The sequence below is a fragment of the Lepus europaeus genome, chromosome 15, assembly GCF_033115175.1.
Source record: "Lepus europaeus isolate LE1 chromosome 15, mLepTim1.pri, whole genome shotgun sequence".
Lineage (NCBI taxonomy): Eukaryota > Metazoa > Chordata > Mammalia > Lagomorpha > Leporidae > Lepus > Lepus europaeus.
Genome location: NC_084841.1, coordinates 76,917,213 through 76,938,830, shown reverse-complemented (window position 1 = coordinate 76,938,830; position 21,618 = coordinate 76,917,213). Strand labels below are relative to the sequence as shown.

General features: G+C 44.7%; 1 protein-coding gene across 1 annotated transcript in view; it reads right to left on the bottom strand.

Moving 5' to 3' along the window:
• PCSK1 (proprotein convertase subtilisin/kexin type 1) overlaps positions 1 to 21,292 on the bottom strand; it is a 43,215-nt gene extending 21,923 nt beyond the window's left edge. Inside the window, exons 1-8 of the mRNA XM_062212379.1 lie at positions 20,940 to 21,292; positions 17,822 to 17,926; positions 14,465 to 14,575; positions 12,543 to 12,689; positions 11,147 to 11,223; positions 5,895 to 5,983; positions 2,983 to 3,155; positions 1,732 to 1,944 (exon numbers count right to left, since the gene is read on the bottom strand). Coding sequence (XP_062068363.1) covers positions 1,732 to 1,944; positions 2,983 to 3,155; positions 5,895 to 5,983; positions 11,147 to 11,223; positions 12,543 to 12,689; positions 14,465 to 14,575; positions 17,822 to 17,926; positions 20,940 to 21,119 — 1,095 coding nt within the window. The 5' untranslated portion in view covers positions 21,120 to 21,292. The remainder of the gene's footprint in view (positions 1 to 1,731; positions 1,945 to 2,982; positions 3,156 to 5,894; positions 5,984 to 11,146; positions 11,224 to 12,542; positions 12,690 to 14,464; positions 14,576 to 17,821; positions 17,927 to 20,939) is intronic.
• Between the last annotated feature and the right edge of the window lie 326 nt (positions 21,293 to 21,618).

Below are 21,618 nucleotides of genomic sequence, written 5' to 3'. Positions count from 1 at the left end.
ATGGTAGATGTGTGCCAAGGGCAAGACACTTGGTTTCCCCTTCTGCAAAACGAGAGCTGTGTGTTCTGACTCATATGTGGCGGCTTAAATGAAATCCTGACTAGGACTGTATTTTTTGCACAATACCATTGCATGTAAGGCATTGCCCAGGCTAACTCTAGGATAACAAGGAAGTTGCCGAAACGAAGGGGGAAAAACAAGTAATCTTCCAATCTGTCTGCCTTGAGCACACGGCCGTGCTGGCTGAGCAAGTAGCGAGGCCAAGTGATTCCTAACCAGATACCCTTCCAGGCTGCAGCATTTTAGTTTTTAGTTAGAGATTGCGATGTGTGGGAGAGAGGTGTAAAAAAAATAATTTGTTCTATTATCACCTCCTTTGGCTTCCTGTTTAGAGCTGCTGAATTTCCCAAATTATGGTGGCTCTGCTCCTTGGAGGGCTGCAGAAGCGAGGCTGCCCTTTTACCTGTTGACGCACTTGAGCCCCCAGAGATGACACAGCTGGGGAAGACGAGGTTTGCGTAAGAGGAAAACTATGATACTACCGCTGTCGCAAGCAGCATCCACTGGCTGTCTCTTCCAGGGCCGGTGTACCAAAGATGGAAAATCTTCCCTGCTTTGGTGCAAGGGAGCGAGCTCCAGTGAGAGACAGTCCATACAGTGGTGTTTCAAGATGAGCTAAAGGCAGCTCTGAGCACCCAGGGCAATGGCAAGAGCCAGGGGCTCGGCACACACATGGGCAGGTGTCTGTCATGCCCCTTTCAGATGCTGTAAACTACACCAGGTAGAGCCCTTGGGTAGAAGAGCACTGTCCACTCCTCCAAAGTGGAAGAGAGGGACTTCTGCATTGAGACTGGAGCTTCGCTGCCTCAATGAGCTTGCACAGATAGGCAGAGCTGCAGGAAGGGATCCTGGATGAAGAAGACATTGGTGCTGGGATGTCGGGAGTGGCAAGTTTGCACCCATTCCCAGGTCATGACAATGGGATCATGTTGAGATTTAGGTCTCCATCCTGCCAGCTCTTGGGTCCTATGTCCTGAGTTAAATAGGAGGCTTTCAATGTTTAAATCAAAAGGGCCTCTCTCTCTGTTCTCCAAGCCCACTGTGGCCCTTCATTGTCACACCCTTGAAGGGAAATCTGATCATTGCTCTTGGCAGTCAGACTCATGGACAGAAGGCTCAGGAAACAAGCATGGGCTCTGAGCATAGTAACCCAGGGAGCTGCTTTCCCAGAAGAGCAGGGTTAACCTCGGGGAGAACTAAGACTGCTATTTTCCTGTGGCTGCCTGTTCCTGGGAGACAGAGCTGGGATGGACTATGTATTTTTATCATCTGCCAAAGGGCAAGTCAGACTCTAGCCTTGCTATTAAGGGATCAGCCAGCACCAGGGCGATCAAGCCCCCTCCAACCCTGAAATCTCCTTCAAGGCAGTTTCCAGGGAGGCCTGAGAAAAGACATTTGGAGGCTCGCCTGTACATAATGACAGGGTTGCTGGTTTTATAAATGACAGGGAAGGCAGATCATCTTGGCAGAAGTGTGATCATCCCTGGAGAGCAAACATCCCAGCACACGCCCCGTCTTTCACGTGAGCAAGCAACGTCTTCCCACCCGAAACATCGAGTGTAAGCAGATCAACCTTTGCCCAAGGTCACGTAGGAGCAACCTTCCCAACGATGCAAGCCATGCACCTGCTCCCGGGAGGAGGGAGGGAGTTGTTAGACAAAAGCAACCTACGATTCGCTGGTCAGTGTAGTCCCCACTGCTGTACGAGGTGGCCAGCGTGGAGGAGCACTTCTCAGCATACCAAGGGGACAGGCCTTGCTGGGAGGCACTGCTGATGGAGATGGTGTAGATGCTGTCGGTGTAGCCATCGCAGTCACAGTTGTCCCCCTGCCGGCCGCCGTTCCCCGAGGCCCAGACGAAGATGGAGCCCTTCCCTTGTCTTCCCTAGAGGAGGAGACAGAACACACACCATCTCTCATCGTACACCCGGGTCACTGTCAAAGTACAATACCACCCCACCCCCACTGCGAAGTCCACGTGAGACGTTCTCAGATGCTGTGATCGGGGCCTCAAGGAACAGTGCTAGGAATCTCTAGAGACCGTAGCTGACATCCCTAGACCCAGCCCTGTCCTCCCTCATCATTGGGGGTGGGGCCGAGGCAGCTCTTTTTTCTCTTTCTTTTCATTATTATGTAGATTCATAATCTAGCCTTTAGCACTGGCTCATTATTTTTTCACTCTTCTCTTGGCTCCTGTCACTAAGCCCGAATCTTCCAACATCCTCTCTTTCTTTCTGCGTGAAAATCTTCTGGCTGGCTGATAGAATGACAAAATCAGACATTATTCAGATCTGCCTTGCAGCTGCATTAAAAGGGACTCTTCAATTGAATGGAACTCGTCAAGGCTACCTATTCCGGGAGCTTTCAATGGGTGCCCTCTGAAGTTTCTACTTTGGCTGCCTCCTGTGGAGTGGAAGGCCTTGGAATCCAAGCAAGAGCAACAGGCAACACAACCAGGCACGTGCAGAGTGCAAGGTGCATGCTGCTGTATTTGAGAAAGCATTTTCAGAGCATCTGAAAGCAGTCTGGGCCATAGTTTACCTAGTGTCAAAACCCACCAGCCGCAGGAAAATAAGTGAGCAAGGAGCAAGACATATGCAGAGGTCATTATCAAGTCAATATCCCCAAAGTTAGCATTATCAAGTCAATATCCCCAAAGTTAGCATTATCAAGTCAGTATCCCCAAAGTTAGCATTATCAAGTCAGTATCCCCAAAGTTAGCTCAAGGTCAGACCCAAACAGGAGAAATTCCCTTAACCCTTAGCTTCCATCTCTCTGAAGAATGATTAGGCCATCTAAACACATTTAAAGTTGTAAAATGGCTTTGTCAAGAAATTCACAACCACCTCTCTCCGTAACTAACTTCCTCATATCCAGAAAGTCAGGTTTTTCACCTCTTATGGGCCAGTGTGAAGCATCTCACCTGTTTGACACCATATTCAAAAGCTTTCTGGGCTAGCCGTCCAGGCCCCTCCACGGTTTTCCCATCATCATTAGGGCCCCAGCTTGCACTGTAAATGTCCACATGTCCAGGGTTGAATCCAATGGAACTGGCCTCAATGGCATCAGTCACAATGCCGTCCAGCATTCTTATGCCTGAGCAGCAAAACACACACACAGCAACACGGCCATGTCAATATGTACGTGTGGAAAAGCACAATGCTCTTTATAGTCATATTTTTTAAGAGTCAAAAACAAGGTAATTACTGGACGTCCCCTAATGCCTACCCAGCTACTAACAGCTCGGAAGGAAGGGATAACTCCCTGTCCCCATATACTTCCTTGTCTGCCACTCCAGAGGTGAGACTGTGTGTGCACTATGCAGGCAGCTTGTCTCCAGCTGTGTCAAAGCTCTGTCCCCAGTCATACCCCTGTGGTCGAAGGGGAGTTGTATCTTTGGATAAGAAGAAGTGGCCATGGTTGCTGTCAATTACAGTCCTTAGCTCCCTCTGCCACCCCTCAGACAGGCCCCCATCAGCCTGAGTGCTTGTGGCTCCACCACGAATAGCTGCAGCCCAGTTTTTGCCACACAAAGGACACCGGACAGGAAACTGCAGCTTGCAAAGATCCGTCCACAAAAGGAAAGTTAACAGGGAGAGAACTCTTGTTTCTAAGCACTGATTAAAAATAACCCCAAGGCCATCCTTTTATGTGTTTGCAAAGAAACATTTTCAAGGAGCATGCTTCTTTTTCTTCTGAATAGCTTCAAGGATAAAATCCTGCCAAGACTTTCCCTCCTGAGGGGGCGTCATGTCGTATGGGGAGATGGAGAACACGGCCGCTCTTGGCTGTTCCAACAGCCTGGCGCCCATTATCGGGCGCGGGGAGGCAAAAGCAATTTGGAGGTACAAGCAGGTACCTCGTTATTCCTGGCTTCGGGCTTACAGTTCAGTGGTGTGCACAGCCTGTGGTTTTTCAAATGATTATTTACTATGGAGCAGAGGCAAAAGAACATGCCATTGACATGATCAGCCCAAGTCATATTTGTGAAAATAGAAAGTTGTTTAAAACTGCATTTGGAAGAAAAGTCAGACAACTCTGCTACTTAGTAGCTACGTGACTGTGGGCAAGCCCCTTAACTCTCTGAGCCTCGGCCTCTTCAACTGTAACGTGATGATAATAGCAGCTCATGGGCATGGATGACCTCCTACAGAGTCATCATTATACAAGGCCTCACGTGTATGAACGCACCTGTCCTTACAACAGCTGTGTGAGGTGGATGTTGTAATTCTCATTTTACAGGTACAGCGGCTGAGGCCAGACAGGTGTGTGACTTGTTCAAGGTCACACAGTCTGAAATTGGGAAGTTAGGATTTGGATCTTAGAAATGAGGCACCCTCATCTATCCCGTTAACTACCATCCCATAATGATGACTATAATGTGTTGTATGGTAAGTGGTTGTCATGCATTAGGTAACTAATAGATGAAAATTATCATTTTAAAAATACATCAAAGGGTGAAGTAATTTAAAAATTCAGTAGGTCTAGAATCAGAAGTCTTGGGCATCACTATATTTTGTTAACTTTAAGACAAATGCTTGTGATTTTCTTTTTATAAAATTAAGGAATCAGATGACTCTCTCACAGGCTGTGCTGTTTAGTTCATCAGGACTTCAGAGAATTCTTTTTCTAGTTGATTGCATAATTTGTGCTTCTGCCTCTATTTTCTTAAAATTAGCACAGTGCTTTGAAGATGCTAGTGACAAAGGAATCAGGAATGATACTTAAGAATCTGGGAGTCTCCTGTATCGATAGAAACTCGTTGTATATGTCCGGGTGTGTATTTATTGGGTTTCTGAAAAGGAACCCATGACAAAATTCAAGGCACCTTTATGTAGGCATTAATGGAGTATGCTCTACAATCGATGTTTTTGTGGTTGTAGTTTTTGAAAGCCAAACTAAACTGAGTTTATAGCAGACTGGCGAAAGCCTGCTGGTAGAAAGAGCGGGGAGAAACACTTGCTTATCTGATAGCCCCTTCGGAGGAAAGCGCTCTGAAGCCCCTGACCCTTCTCCATGGGAACATGGGTGCGTCAGTGACTCTTCCTGACCCTCCACAGGGCTCAGCCAAGTGAAGGCACCAACAGGAGGTTCTGGATTCCCCTCTGGCTGCAAGTAGCTCTGTTGATGTGCGCAAGGCCACAGTCCCTGTCCAGTGGCTCTCTCCCATGGCCACAGCTTTCTCCCCTCATTTTTTGCTGGTCTCTCCTTTCCCTTGCTCTGTAAGACCTAAAGCTGTGAACATCTGCCTACATTCATTAGCCCTGTAGTTCTTGGAAATGGCATCTTTATTAAAATTACCTGCAGTTACCCAAATGGCAATAACCATGTGTTTTCCTATATGGACTCTCACCAAAACAAGTAGCGATACTACATCCTCATTACCAAAGATACTCTTTGGGTACTTAGTGTAACAAGTATTTTTTTTTTAAGTTCTTTACTATGAAGTTAAGAACTACAGAATTGAGAGGCAGGGAAAGTCTTTGCCTAAATTTATCTTCTCCTTCTGTTCCCTTAGCAAGCCCTCAGGAACAAACCCTTCTAAACCAGAACATTGAGAAAATTAGATTTTGTTCAAGTACTACCCAACATTTCCATGTTTGCCCCCTGCAAAGTTGTATGGACTCTATTCAGCTCTCCATTTTCCAGGAATCCAGATCTATTGATCTGGTTGCAAATCACATTCATGTCCTACAGCAAATTTTGTATGGAACCCATTTCTTCCTCTGGTTGTTGAAAGAAAAGTATTCCTCCCACCCCCTACCCCATTTCCAAGGGTGATGCAAGCTTCAAATTGCAGTGCTGGACAGGACCCCCCCGTCCCCTGCCACTTACCTCCGACCCTGGAGTTGTATGCAACTCCCACTCCACACTTGTGATTGTTGGCTTGCATGGCAATCTCTCCTGCACACCTGGTCCCGTGTCTAGGAAAGAAAAAACAAGAATCACACAACAGAAACAAGGGCAAGCATCTGGGCCTGAATGTGTGGTCCATGAATATGTGAACTTTTCATTCATCTCGTGGCTGGTTTTCTTCCCATTAGCATTAGATGAAGTTTATGTTCTTATGAGGGACACGGGTTCTAAAGCCAAATTACATGAATTCACACTCTGGTTTCTGTCACTAAATGACCTTGGCTAAGTTACTTGGTCTCACAGGGTTGTTGAGAAGACCACAGGAGACAGTGTGTGCAGAGTACTGAGGACAATGCCCGATGTACAGTAAGCACCAGGAAGTGTGAGCCACTGACAACTATTATGAGAACTCTGACACTCAGGAGTAGTTCCCCCCAACCCCCTCTGCCCACACAAAATATGGCTCTGTTTCATTCTTTTGCATAGAGGTGACTCTTCACTTTTCTCCCTAGTGGCTGCCTTGGATTAGGCTATCCTGGCCCAGCCCTAGCAGGGTATGACAGAACCCAGGCCCTTTTGAAGTCTGCCTCCTCTCCTTTACCCATATACACTACATTGAAATGTCGGAGGAGTTCCTGCAACCAGGAAGAGTGGGAGCTTTTCACAACACACCACAGACTAATTGACAATCAAGATGCTCCTACAACTCTGACGGAGAGCAAACTCTGACCCTGAGCAAAATGGGCATGCACAGGCAGAGAGGATAATTGATGCTTTCAATATCAGTTCCCACCACTAATAGCTCAATTCTGAATTCTGCGGGTGATAGCTGGCTTTTCTCACCACCATCCTGACCCAGGAGGACCCATACATCAAGAGCACATCCATGTGAAGGCATCTCTTTCACAGCTTTGCTCCACTGTGGAAACACCTGAGAGTGGGGTGAAGGCTCTTGGTGGCCTAGCAGAGCTGTTGGCTGGATACAGCTCTGGCCAACATAAAGGAAAACGACGACCGAAAGGAAAAGAGGGGAAGGGCTAGCTCTGAACAACTTCTCCAGCCAGCCAGCTACTTTCAGATACCACCTGCCTGGCTGCCTTCTGATTCAGCCTGGAATGGAATAGAAACCACCTACCTTGGCTGGGCCACCCAAAGTCATTCCTCTTAGCTTATCCTTCTTTCCTGAAACACCAAAGATGACTTCCTGGTTCCTCCCACTGCATGGTGTTCCTGCTCCTTCATGTTACTATTGGGTGGGAATCCTTAGCCAGAACAGCATCAGGATCTTTAGTTCAAGGTCTTTCCTGATGTGGCAGGCATCTGCTTCTTTGAGGTTTGCTAGCATTTTTCCCCTTTTGGCAAGTGGCCCTCTCTGACTCCTTAGGATTCTGGCAAGCCTGGGGGCCCCTCCTCTCAAGAGTGTTCATGATTTCACGCAGATTCTAGGAAAGAGAACCATAGTCTTTCCTGGGAACCTTGAGCTTATTTAAGTTCCAAGGAGCCATGTGGCACTTGTTGTCAGGCAAGATTCTATTGAGAATGAAGCCAAGTAGGGGTGAGGCGCCTAGGAGGTACAGAGTGAGTGATTGGTGCCCTAAGAACATTTGAGTACAGCTATTGGATCTTGAGTACTATTGAGGACTATTGGATCTTGCAATACCTGAAACTAGAGTACCCCTTAAATGGAAGTTTTTTATTAATCCCCATTTTGCTTACTCTTTGAGTTACGATTTTTTTCTCTGGCAGAAGCTGTCTGGGCCCAAACACCCATTCTCTGAGAAATGTGAGCATATCTGAACACAGGAAGGCATTGCAGGCTTTGTTGATGAATTGGCGCAGTCTGCCTTTGCAGGAGAAATTCAGTTGTCATCCTCACAGAAATGTCCTTCCAGAAGTCACCATTGCCCATGTTTCCATTTATCCAGGATGAGACACAGGGCCCAGGTAGCAAAAGGAGCCAGAGCACATCTCCATCCTGAGCCAACAGATTCAGCCCACTGACAACGCCATGAGCATTGTGCCTCTGCTCTGAAAGATGATGCAAGGTGGCATCACATTATTTCCCCTGTATCCTGGGGATTGGCTCTTTTCTAGGGAAAGTTGCAGTAAGACTACAATATAAATACGGGTGTTGCCCACCCCCCTTCCCATATCTCCTCACTTCCCTCCTGCATACACTGAGAAAAAGGGAAGACCTTACCAAAGTGTGCCTATGCCATTCCTTCTAGACCTGCAACTTCTAGACCTCTTTGGAGGCCAGCCATTGAGATGAAAAAAAACCCTCTATGATCTTAGAACAATGGCAGTAACTGGCATTTAAACAAATTGATTTTAAGAAAACTTATTCCAGAAGATAAAGACTACTATTATTCTGGTGAAAATATCCTTGCCACACATGTTATTTAGCTAGAAAAATAATCTGTAATTGGTGTTGAAATACTGACTATAGATCCATGCCTGCTTAATCATCAGAGCTACCTGCACTTTCGTGATTTTATTTAGTGATTCCTCTTTTGATTTGCAGAGGAGCAAGTGCAGCTTCTATTAGTCTCATTTACATAGTAATAAAGAACTGTTGTAGAAGAGATAGCTTGGAGAGATAAAAACCCTTGAAATTGGGAGATAATAGGCCTCCAATTGCTAGAAAGGCTAACAAAATGGGACCATTCATCTTCAAAACCTAAGGGCTTTATGTCTGACAACATGCTAGATTGGCAACTCTATTTTTTTATTATATCTTTTGAAAAATGATAGGGATGCTACCTTTTTGGTCGATAGACAAGAAAACCCTGAGAGGTAGTTGTTCCCTGTGTCATTTTCAAGTAGCAGTTTCTGAGCTAGCTCAGAAAATTGACTTGTCTTTTCTTCGATTCCTAACGGATGATATTATTCTTGTCATGACTTCCCACTGACAGAAGGCCTCATTCCGTGGCTGCTGAATGAGAAGCCCTGATCAGCATTATCATCCTCATCACTGTCGTTGGCTTCATCATCATCCCTGCAAACACCTTTTTAAGGGACCAGGTGGTGCCCAAGTTCATATATGTTAACACAGTTAATCCCCATAATCACCCAATTAAGTGTATATCCCTTATTAAAATTGATAAAAACCTAGGTACAAAGAGTTAAATAATTTGCTTAGGGTCACTCAACTAGGATTTGATCAAAGTCTGGCTCCCAAATCTGTGCTCTTAGCTGTTGGATTTTGCTACATTAACACCATGCTATGTGGAATGTCAGAGTTTTCAGGTAGACAGTAAATACCATTACATGGGGGCCTACAGCTCCCTGTGCTAAGAGAAATGTGGCTGTTATAATACCAGGTTGTGAGAGTCCCTCTTTAAGGGAGGAGGAAAGAGGGAGGCCTGAGTTACTCTTCTCAGGGCTAGAGAAACTCAGAATGATTGTTTCACAAGTGTGCACCTGCTGTGAAGCCATGACACAAGTTTTCACCCACATTGGTTCCTGAGGCCAGACCAGGATCTGCACAGGAAGGGGACTGACACATCCATCCAGGTCTCCTTAGCTGTACCTGTGTGGAACAAGCAGAGCTCCCCCTAAGTCTTAGCAAAAGGGGTAGAATGAAAGTTATTTTTATTCCATTCTAAGAAAGGTACCAATTTCTTCCATGGACTGGCCATCTACTTCCTTAGTAAGTTTTAACAATGTAGGGAACAGGAGTCTTGTCACTCATTTTAAGTGACAATAAAAAAAAAAATAGAGGCAGTGAGAGGCAAGTGATTTGCCCAAGCTCATCTTGTATACTGGTCATGGGCAAAGCCCTGACTATAGCCAGGCTACCATCATAAGGCTGTGCTCCAAAAGTAGATTTCCTCTTGGTCCTGCACTCTTCTGACTCAGAACGACAGCTCAGGGTCTGGGGGCCCTGCTCTGCCTCGGTGAAATACTCCCACCTTCTTCCAAGGGCATGCCTGCTGGTGGATTCTATTGTATTGTCATTGAGCTAGTCTAACATCTAAAGTGTGCTTGTAGTTAATGCCTTTGCCCAAACCCTCAGAGCAACAAGTGGCACTAAAAGAAGTCTCCATCTAAGGAGGAAATATACACCCCAAAGTTGAGACCAAGATGTGTGCCCCAGCCTCCCTTCCTTGGGTTCACTGGCCTTCTGGGAGGAGGGCACCATTCAAAGAAAGGAAGAATTTCAGGTCAATATTCATGCCCCATCTACATGGGGGTTCTGAAAGGGAATAAGGGACAGGGGTGGCGGTGGGATGTGGTTGGAGGTGGGGGAAGGCCTGACTGATACAAATTAGGTGCCAATCCAGAGAGAAAAGGGCAACACTGGATGTGCCATCTACCAAAAACTCAGTTACTTTGCTATTTACACCCCTACTTGTAGCAGCAAGGCCAACTTTTGGCCTTGACTTTGATCTATCCTTGTGCAAGTCTCTTTTGGGTGGAGAGAATGAAGGGGAAAGTTGATTGTCCCCTTGAAGTCTATGAGAGATATCAGTCTGAGCAAAGATGAGCTCTCCTTTGAGGCTGTGTGTGTGTACACAGTGAGGTTTCTTTGGGGCTGGGAAGAGGGTTAAAAGCCTCTTGATCTGGGTCTTTCTTTGGTCGCTGTGGCTCATGGCCTCCCTTGACACCCCGTGACTGCCATAGAGAGATTGTTAATCTAGGGGTCAGGTGCTGTCCTCTTTCTCTTCTCTTTGGTTCACATGCAGCAGGAACTCTGGAGGAGGCTTCTAACAGGTTCCACATCCTGTAGGCTGTTCTGGGCTTGGCCAGGTCTCAGCTGCACTTCTGCCGGGTACTTGGCCACGCCCTTCTCGGTGCATGGGTCAGAGTGGCTGTAGCCACCATGGAAAGTTGTAGGGATTTGCTAATACGTATGTCTTCATGTCTATTTATCTTCATGACTGACACCAAATACCTTGCTATTAGTAAAAGATTCATAGAGGAATTGGGGGCAAACTCAAAATTTGTCCACTTTATGTCCTCACCATTCTTTTTAAAGGTAACATTTGAGGTGAGAATTTCATGATATACGAAGTTTAATTAAACTATGGCTCTATAAACCAAAAGGAATATAAAAAAAAAGAAGTTATCTTTGGTTTCTGTTTCAAAAGCAAGAAAATACTGTGGTATGGATGGGGTACATTACTATTTTCTGAGAGCTGGAATGTACACCCAATTTATAATATAATTTTCTCCAACAAGATAAAAGCATTTTAGAGCACTTTATTCCCCCAAATGCATTTACTCACTTGTTCTCATTTGTGGGATCATATCGGGGAAATGGATCGTGGTCATTATCGTTAAAATCATAGCTAGCCTCTGGATCCTAAAGAGACAACAAAAGTAACACTGTAGCACCATTTTTATAAAGGTAGCACATCCCAGGCCTTCTACCCCTCCCTTTCCATCCTGGCCACCGGCTCAAAAGCCTGTATTTTGGAGCTTCTGGCCTAGGAACTGAATATTTATTGAATATTTATTACACCACAAACCAAGCAGCTACAATGAAGATGGCAACATGAGCCAGCTTACAATTCTCAAGGAATTCTAGCAGACCTGCAGCTCCTGGGCTGCACTAGAAGCTCAGCCATGTTTTTCAGATGAGAAAGATGAAGCCCAGAGAAGCTGAGTGGCTCCACTGAGGCAGTAGAGCTAATTAGTGACCCTCTGGTGCTTAAGTCTCTTTGACTACAGGTGCAAAGTCATGGTTATGGTGTGGGGGTCAGGGCCCTGATGGGCTCCTTCAGTCTCCCCAGGAATATGATATAAGCATGTGATTTCATGAAAGAGAGTGTGCTTGAAAGGCAAGACAAGCTTCCAGGACCCACCCCCCTCTCCACCAGCTTGCTGCCCCTCAGCCTCTCCCACACAGGAATTCTGAGACCACTGCTGCTACTGCTCCTTATGGTCCAGTAGCTCCTGCCTTCCACCCTTTGCTATGCTTTCTCATCTCTTATTTTCCTTCACTCTTTATCTTGGATTTATGACTGCAGGGACATTGGATGGGTGGAAAGGGTGAAAGACAAGGGACAGTCTTAAGGATGAACTGTCCACTACTCCAATCTGAAGACCTAAGATACACTATGGAGTTTGCGTTATATTACGAACTTCATGAACAATTAAACAAATAATTTTCATTCATTCATTCATTTTTTTTCATTTCAAGTAAACTTTTCTTTCTCAGCTTGGCATTTTTTTGCTGTGTGGCATTCACACTGACTTTTTATGGAAGGAATCATATTCACATAACTTCACAATGTCAAGGAAACTGACTCTAATGGATGTGAGGAGGAAGACTGAGAAAATGATTTTTCTTTGGGCTTGATTTGATTAGCTCAAGGCCCCCCAAACACTGAGTGGCTCAGAGTCTGAATAGTTGTTAATAATTTAGTTGGTGAAGGTACCTCCACTCCTCCCACCACACATGCTTTCATACAATACTTGGCCCCGCTGAGTTCTTCCAATGGCCCTTGGTATAAAACAAGTTCAGAAGCTGGACAGAGGCTGAGGGGAGGAGCAAAGCCTTGTTCCATCACCCCAGGGGCTCTCATTAGAGCAACACCTGCCTTGAAGAGAAAAAAGCCCCAACTGTATGTCTGCATAGACAGCTCCCTAAGTTGTAGGTATGGGAGGGCCCAGACTCACATAATTGGCATAAATGTCTGTGTGGTTCCACTCCAGGCCATCATCCAGTACAGTGATAACAACTCCTTTACCCGTGATGCCTTTTTGCCAAACAGGTATCACATGAAGATCCAGCTTGGGCAGGGCTGCAGTCATCCTGGTGTCTTGCTGATTAATAAAAACAAAGAAGAATCAGTAAAATAATGATTTTCTTGCTACAAATTGGGAACTTAAGCTCCAACATGGAGACACATCTTTCTTTTTCCTTGGGTCACTCCACTCTTTAAAAGATGGCAATGAGATGAAATTAAAAAAAAAAAAGTAGAGGGCAGGACCAAATGAATCATCAGAGCTCTGTTCTTCTTCCAATATTCTAATAGAAAATCTCTTGGAAGGATGAATCACCCTGGGTCGTTTCTCTTTGAAGCTTTGAAGAGGTTTGTCCATGAGTTTTTTTTCATATTAATATGATTGAGTTCCTCATTGGCTGATGAGTTACTTGATGTCTTATGTTTCCATCTGCCCCCTGAGCTTATGTTGCCATACTGAACTCACATTCTGATGTCTTGGGCACAGTCACACATATATGTGTTATGATTTTTCCTCATCTAGAAAGTGCAGAACCTGGAAGGCTCAGGAGACTGTGAATTCAACAGGAGATGCAATCTAATTGTCTATTTTCAAGTATGAGTGATTTAGGATCTATGAGAGGAGATGTGGGGATGTCTCTTCCAGACAACTTTTCTGAGGGTTACAGTGTGAGGTGTTGAGTGGGAGAAGAGCTGGGCAGCAAGAGGACATGAATCTAAGCACATTTCCAGGAATGCAGGAGACCTATGTCAGGTGCCTGGGGAAGGCGTCAATAAAAAATAAGTAACAGCCATCAAGTGTCAATGAATAGACTACTCCTTGCTGATGCTCCTCAGAAAGAGGTGCAGGGGGGTGGGGGAAGGGAGAAAACAAGAATTTATCCAACCAGCATAGAGCTGAATCTCAGGGGTTGGGAACTACACTCAACGTATTGGCCAAAGCTACAGAAGAAGGTCTCTGTGTCAAATGCAGGTGCAATTATGGAGCATAGCTCTGGAACCATGAATTATGACCCCTACTACTAGGGACCATGTGATTTTGGCAAATTGTTCAACTTACCAGTGTCTCTGTTTCTTCATCTGTGAAATGGATATAGTAACTGAATCTAAATTTGTGAGTAACAAATAAGTCAATTCCTGTCAAACACCTAACAATGGTATTTGGTATAGAGTAAATGCACAAGGGCAGGTGAAGAAGGCTCATTTGCTGCAATGACCAAGTGCTGCTTAGGTTACCAGAATGACAAAAGGAACTTCTCCCCTTTTCCATGCATTATGCAACTAAAGTATCTAAGCCTTTGCTTATGGTTGTCATGTGAAAATTGTGCAATATTCTCCACAACAAGTACTTCTACTAACTTGTATTGCTACTGTAGAGGCTTAGGATTAAACAGAAGAGAGAAGAACCTGTAGGAAAACACTAAACAAGTCTAGACATTTCAAAGCAGACTTTCTTTGTATTCCTGCCTTCAGCATCATTTGGAGATTCTCACCTACGGCACATAAGAACTGACAGCTAGGGCCCTATCCACCAAATCAGGGCCATTGCACCATGCGAGTGATTTAGAGGGTTCTCAAGAGTAATTTTAACCAAAAGTGGGATTTTTGTTACTAGAATTGTTGTTGGAATCTCTAGCGTGGCAAGACATGATTCTTCCATCCTTGTATCAAATTAGCTTAGGAGGGCAAAATGATGACAACTCCTCCCTTCCTGGCAGGTGAAGATCTGTGTTTCAGATCCATGTACCTGGCAAGTCAGAAGAACCGCAGCCCTAATCTCCAGATAACACTGGGTTTCTCATTACAACAAAACAACCCATTGCATAGATGTAAGGCAGTCCTGGAGGTACTTACCAAGTACCACTGCTGGTTCCACATGGGATCATTGAAGAGGTTCAATGCAGAGTCTCCTAGAGCAGAACGTTTGCTTCTCTCTTTCTCATATTGTTGTTCAGCCCAGATCACCTACAAGGAGTATTATAGAAAGGAAATCACAAGTCCAAGAGCCATCTCTATGGAATAATCTTTCCTCTATCTCCTGTGCTTTTCTCATCAGAATTCAGGCAGCTCCGTAATATTTTCATTTGACCATAGATCAAGCTGGCAGCTCAGTGAGAAGGGACTGCCCACTGGTGGGGAGGGAGCGGGGGGCGAGCATTCCTTCTATCACAGTAAATTGTACCTTTAGGAAGGAGGAGATGCAGTCAGAGAAGCAATGATTCCCTCCAATTATTTACACTGTGGTTACACTGTAGGTGAAAATTTAGCATGCTTTCATCAGCAAATAGTCTGTAATACTCGTTTTTTTTTTTTCTGTTGAAATTCCAGGACTCTGAAGCTGAAAATTTGTGCATTTTCATGGAATGAGTCAACAAGGTAAGAGAGGCTGCTGTGGTGGGGCTCTTACAGCTTAATTTCTTTCTTTACAAACGAAAGGTAGAAATTGCAAATATAACTCAAGACAAGAATGGTGCTCTGACTTTGTGACTTTGAATCTTTGTGTTTTAAGCCTCTGCCTAAGAGTATTTATCATGAGAATCAGATCTGAGGTGATGAATGAGCATTATTGACCAGGCACACTTGCTGTTAATTCAGTCTCATGTATTATGCAAAGAGATCTGACAATATGATAATTACCTGCCCCACATCTATAGCATAATCCTATTATGGAATGGAGGCCCTGGGGGACTGAGGGGCTGTGTTGTAGTTATATTCATTGTGAAACAATGTTGTGCTTTTATTTGGGGGCAACATGACTATTTTCTACAGCAAATAAATCTTTTCTGTTATATACAGTCCATTATGTGGTGGGATTTTATAATATGAGAGTCCTTGTGAGTCAGATCCAAAATAAAAACAGTAAAATAATCTGTAACTAAAACTATCCACCAAGACTGTCCAGTATTTTCAATAAGAAAATATACTGCAAACCTGTTATAAACACTGGGAAGGACTTGGAGCTAGAAATTAGCCACTATCATTTATTTTTAAGGTCTTTGTATTTTCAAGCTTAATTGTTTTGGCTTAAAATACCTTGATGCTTGGAATACACTGCCTGTCATTTCAATTGGCATTTTGGAAGCTGACTGAGAGGGGATAAGTACTAATCTTTGAGTCAACTACAGTTGGAGATTTCATTAGCCGACTTGTAAAGATGGACGATGGCCACTGCACTTAACAGTGCTCAATTGCAAGGATATTATCCCTATCAAAAAGAGCAATTAAATGAAAATCAGAGCAATTTTAAAAAATGGAATATAAGAAGAGGCACTCTGCCATCTGATCAGATAAACATCCAGTTGTAGAAAACAGTGTTATGATTAAAGTCATTAACTCAAAATTATATATTAATACATAAAAGAGCAGACCAAATAGGACAAAGAGCATTGGCAGTGTCTTTCTGTTATGTGTATAATAGGTATCATGTAATTAACTGTAAATAATGCTTTGGTCTGGAAAGAGCATTAAAAGCCATCTAGTCCACCCTTCCCCCTGTAGGCTTCTATGGTTTCAGAATTTTTCCCAAAATAAAATTGTTCTAGAACTAATTTCTCATAGGATTATATAAACTCCTTTTTCATGGAGTTATGTTGGAGAATAAATTCTTAGCTCTTTTTTATTGTGCCTGGGGATTCCTCTCAAAATCAACTATTCAATACCTAGAGAGTAGAACTGGACCATCTGCTCATTTTCATGAGATTCTTTGAGTGAGAATAATAGTTAAGTATGCTCCACTCTGTCCACTGTTCCCCACTGAAGATGAGAAGGGAGGTCAGTTTGACTACCCTGTGCATTAATACTGGGAATGCATTCAGGCAGAGAAGGAAATCTCTGTTGCCTTGCCTAAGGACCAAGCCTTGCCAGAGTGTTGAAAGTTATCCTACTTTTTAGAGCCCATGCTCAATGAACCATCTGCATTGGGGGGGTGGGGGATCACTAATGGAAGACATCACTGGGCAAGAAGACTTTTAAAATAAGGTTCATAGATTGCAGTTTGTCATAACTTGACACAAAGAGCTAGCAATGGATGTAACGTGAGCTGTGGTGTCCCTGGTGTCCTGTCCATGGTCCTGAGACAATACTCTGCATTTGTCAGGGCCTGCCACTTATATATTTGAACACTGGTGGCCAAGGCCAAATCATTCTCTACTCCCCCCATTTGTCTTCTAATTTTAATACTTCTATTGGTTTCAGAATAAATAAGATGTAAACTACTTCCCAGGCTTAAAGAATTCCATGTACTTTCTATCATCTTTCTGTCATATCCTTTTTTTTTTTTCTTTGAAGTTGAGTGGATCTTTTCAATCCTCTCAAGAAGAGGATGTTTTCCATTTATCATAGTAATTCTCTAGGGTGTCCAAGGCAACAGAAATCATGTATACAGATATCAGGCCAACCAGGATAAATTTCACTTAGTATGACATAATTTTAAGAAAAGCAACATTGTGTAGAAAATTTCAATACTCCTAATGCAGTCAACATTTTTTATTGATATATTTGCTGGCCTTAAAAATAGACTTCAAAAATCAATATGTATATTAAATATGTGTTCAAATTGTCCCTTCCCTGTTACCTATGTTCATTCTGGACATTTCCTGCTGTCATCTAGCCATCAAATCTGATTAAAAATCACTATGAAAAGAGATCGAATGGTTTGGGTCAAACAACACAATAGTTGCAGAAGCATTTGACTCACAAAGATATGGATTTACAGCTCTCTCATAAGCACTAATTCCCTATATAGCAAAATCAAATAGAATTGGCAGAATGTTTTCATTTATGCTCAATTGTTATGGAAAGCAAGAGTCATATATTTTTTTGAATCCCCACATTGGTGCTAAACTGATTCGTACACAACAGGTAGATAATAAAAGTTGTTGATTGATTGTACTATCAAAATGTTTTACTAATGCTGCCACCTGATTTTCAGTATTCACTTTCATGTTCTTAGATTTGTGGGAAGATAAATACAATCAGCTTTATAGATATATAAGGCATATATAATTAAAGTATATATATAGTTAGTGCAACACAATTCAATATTATTGTGTACAATTATAATCTGTGGAAAGAAACTAGACATTTTACAGATGAAAAATCACATCACGATAAAAAAGAATCACATTTTCAAAGTGCATTTGCTCTTATTAATAATCATAAAGAAAGTAAATAGGTCAGGGTATTGATTTGAGAGCAGTGTACAACACTTACACGGTCATCATCAGATAATCTCTTCGTAATGTGGAGGGCACTTCTTCTAGACCTTCGGGGATGGTTTTTATGTTTGAATAAGTAGTGATTTTCAAGTGATCCAATCTATAAAAGAAAAAAATTAAAATCTACTTCCTCAAACAAGTATATGTGGTCTAGTTTGAAACTAAACTGCTCTAGAGACAGGCCACCTTTATTTAGTCCATCCTGTGTATTGGAAATTAACCTGTTTTCTTCATGAGGAAGGCATTAAAAGATGTCCCTCTGGAGATGATCTTGGGCTCACAGTGACATGTGATGCCTCTGTTTCACATATTTTAGGAAAACTACATTTAGATGAGTGTGTGTGCATGTATTTGTGTCTGATAATATTGTACATATAGACATTTCTCAAAATATTGTCCATATAATAAAATGTTTCAAATTAGAGAACAATTGTTTGTGGGAAGCAAGCAAACCCCTAGGGTACTATCTATGATCAGTGCCACATTCAGCTAAAATAATTTGTTGTTGCTATAAAATGTAGGCCTTGATTCCATAATGATAATTTCCATCAGCCAATGGTGACCATTTGATTTCCCACTAGTTCAAGGCTTTCAAGAAAGCACATGCCATGTTTAGAATAGGTGCTCCAACTTAGGGTGTGTGTACTTTGGACAGCTATCAATACCTTTGGTCCCTTTAGAACTATGTTCAGCTTCTTTTAAGCTGGTGTCCCTATACACAAATCAGTACTAAATTTGAAGCTACTGAGTCCTCTGGATGTTCAGTGTGTTTTTAATTAAGAGACAAACAGTCGACTACAGTTTATTTCAGAAGTATGTTCTTTAAATTGGTGGTTCTCATCACCTAGAGAATTTTTTAATGGACATGCTTGGGCCTTGATCCAAGCCTGAACCCTGGCATTGAATTGTCTATAAGCTACAGAAGGACATGGGAAAAGATCACTGATGGTGAGTCAACTGGTTTTGCTTCTTCTCACTACCTTGATCGTGACTATCCTGAGGCCATATGTGGCGTAGGCTAGTAACAGTAAATTTGTGTAATTTTTGTAATTACAATTAACAAAGAGAAAAATAAGCAGAACAGCAAAGCAGTATCAGTCTTTATAAACAACTACTATTTTCAAAACTTGTTAGCAATGCCATTTTAATTAGAAATAGCCAGAGGAAATAAAGCATTGCAAATCATATGTAAACTTAGTTGGGTTTTCCCTGCTATGTTACAATGGTTCTTATGACTGTGCCATCTCCATCCCCCAAATTCTCCCAAGGGTACTAATTTTTTTTTTTTTTTTTACTTTCTGGCTTTATATTTTATTTGTTTGAAAAGCAGTTCTCACATTCAGTGGTCCAGGTTTGGCTTTGTGTCTGGGGCTAACAGGGGATAAAACAGAGGGGATTTTACTTTGTTTTGTTTTGTTGTTGTTTCCCTCTCTCCCTATTATTTTCTGTACAATTACTAGTCCTACTTTCAGTAGCTGTCAGAGGTACACAGGATTAAGTCCCCAGTTTTTGCCTCCCCTCTCCCAGTAAGACATACAAGATTTCCACGATTCCCACTACCCCCCCAGTACAGCTCCATCTGCTACTGTTTTTTGCCCCTCCAGAACCCGGACAACTGCACGCAGTTGAGCTACTCTGTGGCCCTGTTTCCTCCACCTCCAGTCTCACCCTGCTCTCCTGGCAGCACCTGACTCTCCTTCCTAAACCCTGTGCAAATGTTTCCTCCGCTGGGCTGGCTTCTTTCACTTCTCCCAGACCGCCTTACACCTTTACGTCCTCAGTGAACAAATATCCTATTCACTTGCTATCATTGGCTTCTAAGCCAGTCTCTGGCCAACCCAGCGTTTCTTTCTCAGCACCTAACACCTAGCCCGGCATAGAGCCAGGGTTGTGCAAAAGCAAAGCGCTCGGTCTGCCGCTGGGACACTGCGAAGTCAATCTATCAAAGACTGCTCGACTCACAAAGTTGGAAACCGCAGCCTCCAGCGAGAGAAGGCGTATTCCCCGGAGGATTCGATCTATGGAATCGCCAACGCCCACGCGGATTACTCATCCATGACTTCAGCGCGCCTCAACCACCCCCTCCAGAGAAAACGCGCCAAAATGTTTTACAACTCCCTCCTCCCCCGCTTCGATGCGGACCAACTTCTAAGGCAAGGGTTCTGAGTCAAGGAAAAGGAAAGCTCTAGATTAGAAGTCACAGCCCCCTGAGGCCTCCTCCGGACAGCGCAGCTCAGCGGGCTCCCTAACCTGAGCGCCCCCGCCTGCCCGGGCTACCTAATGAACCCCCACTTGCACAGGCTAAGGTTTCCACCTAAGCCAACTCTCCCTGGGAAAAGGATTACGCACTTGACAGGCACGAGAAAAGCAAAGAAACTGATCCCCTGCCCCAGGCAGCCCGGAGGCCTAACCCTAAAGGCGCCCTGGACAAGCAAAGTTAGGGGGCTCGGACTCTCCAAGTTCCCAGAGACAACCCGGAGCTCCCCAAAGAGGCATAGAAATGGTCCCTTGTCTTTCACCCACCTCTCCTCCTGCCAGCTCCCCCGGTCACTGCGTGGTCCCCCGACCTCCGGGCCGCGTGTCCGGGCAGTTGGCGCTCTCCCAATGCCCTGGGCGTGCCCCCACATGCTACCAACAAACATCTCCAAGCCGGCTCGGCCCCTTGCAGCGAGACTTGGATCTGCTGCTGCCATATTGGCTCCTGACGCAGACTGCCCGAGTTGTCCCGGGGGAAGGCGCGCACTGCCTCTCCCGGGGGGCGCTGGGCTGGTGAGAGTCTGCGTGCATCTCAAGTTCCCAGAACAAGCCTGAAGCATTTCTCTTGCAAACCGCGCGGGAACAGATTCCAATCCTAGAGCGGACAACCGCAAGAACCAGCTCAACCCAGCTGCAGCGGCTCCCTTCTGCCTGGCTGCGCCCAGCTCAAACAGTAAATAATGCAAGGCTTCTCTCGCTCCCTGCGCGCCAGGGGCGACAGCGGGAGAAGCTCCGGGCTCTCTCGGCCACACTCGGTGCAGGGAAGTGCAACCGGGCTCCCACTTGAGAGACCGCGCTCTCCCGTCCGGCCAGTCCCCCTGAGCCCCAGAAAGTTTCTGGAAAGTGCAAACTCTTACCTGACCCAAAAGGTCATAGCCCAGCTCCTCAGCGATGGCCGAGGCTGCCTCCGGGCCCCCGGGGATCTCCGCCGCCCATTCATTGACAAACTGCCTCCTGGCTTTTGCGCTGTTCAGTGCACACCAAGCGCAAAGGAGGGCGAGAGCGGCACGCTGCAGAGTCCAGGCTCCTCGTTCCATGGCTCACACACTCGTCCGCACACAAGTGGGAAGGAGGAGGGAAAAGAAGCCGGAGAGGGAAAAAGCCAGACAGACTCGCCCTTCCCACCCTCGGGCTCTGGACCACTCCTAGCTCCGGGCTGCTCTGTGAAGAGCTGGGAGGCGCGCGAGGCGAGGCTGGGCGGCGGCGGCGAGCGCTCACTGAAGCGCTTCGGTCTCCCGGCTGAGTGGAGCCCCAGCCCTTCCCAAGCAGAATGGAAATGAGTGTTTACACGTCAAATCGACGAAAGCCATCTCTTGACGTCAGATCTACCTGGACCAAGATCTGGATGGCATTCCCGGCGGGGTGGAGACGCGGCTAAAATAAGCAGCGAGGGATTAGGGAAAGGAAGGACTCTTTGCTGGCATCGGTTGAGTCTGCTCCCTGCCGGCCCATAAATTCTGTGGCTGGGAGAAACATCACTTCTCAAAGAGAACGCCTCATTCGAATATAATTGCCCGGAGCCAAAGCCTGGAGAGG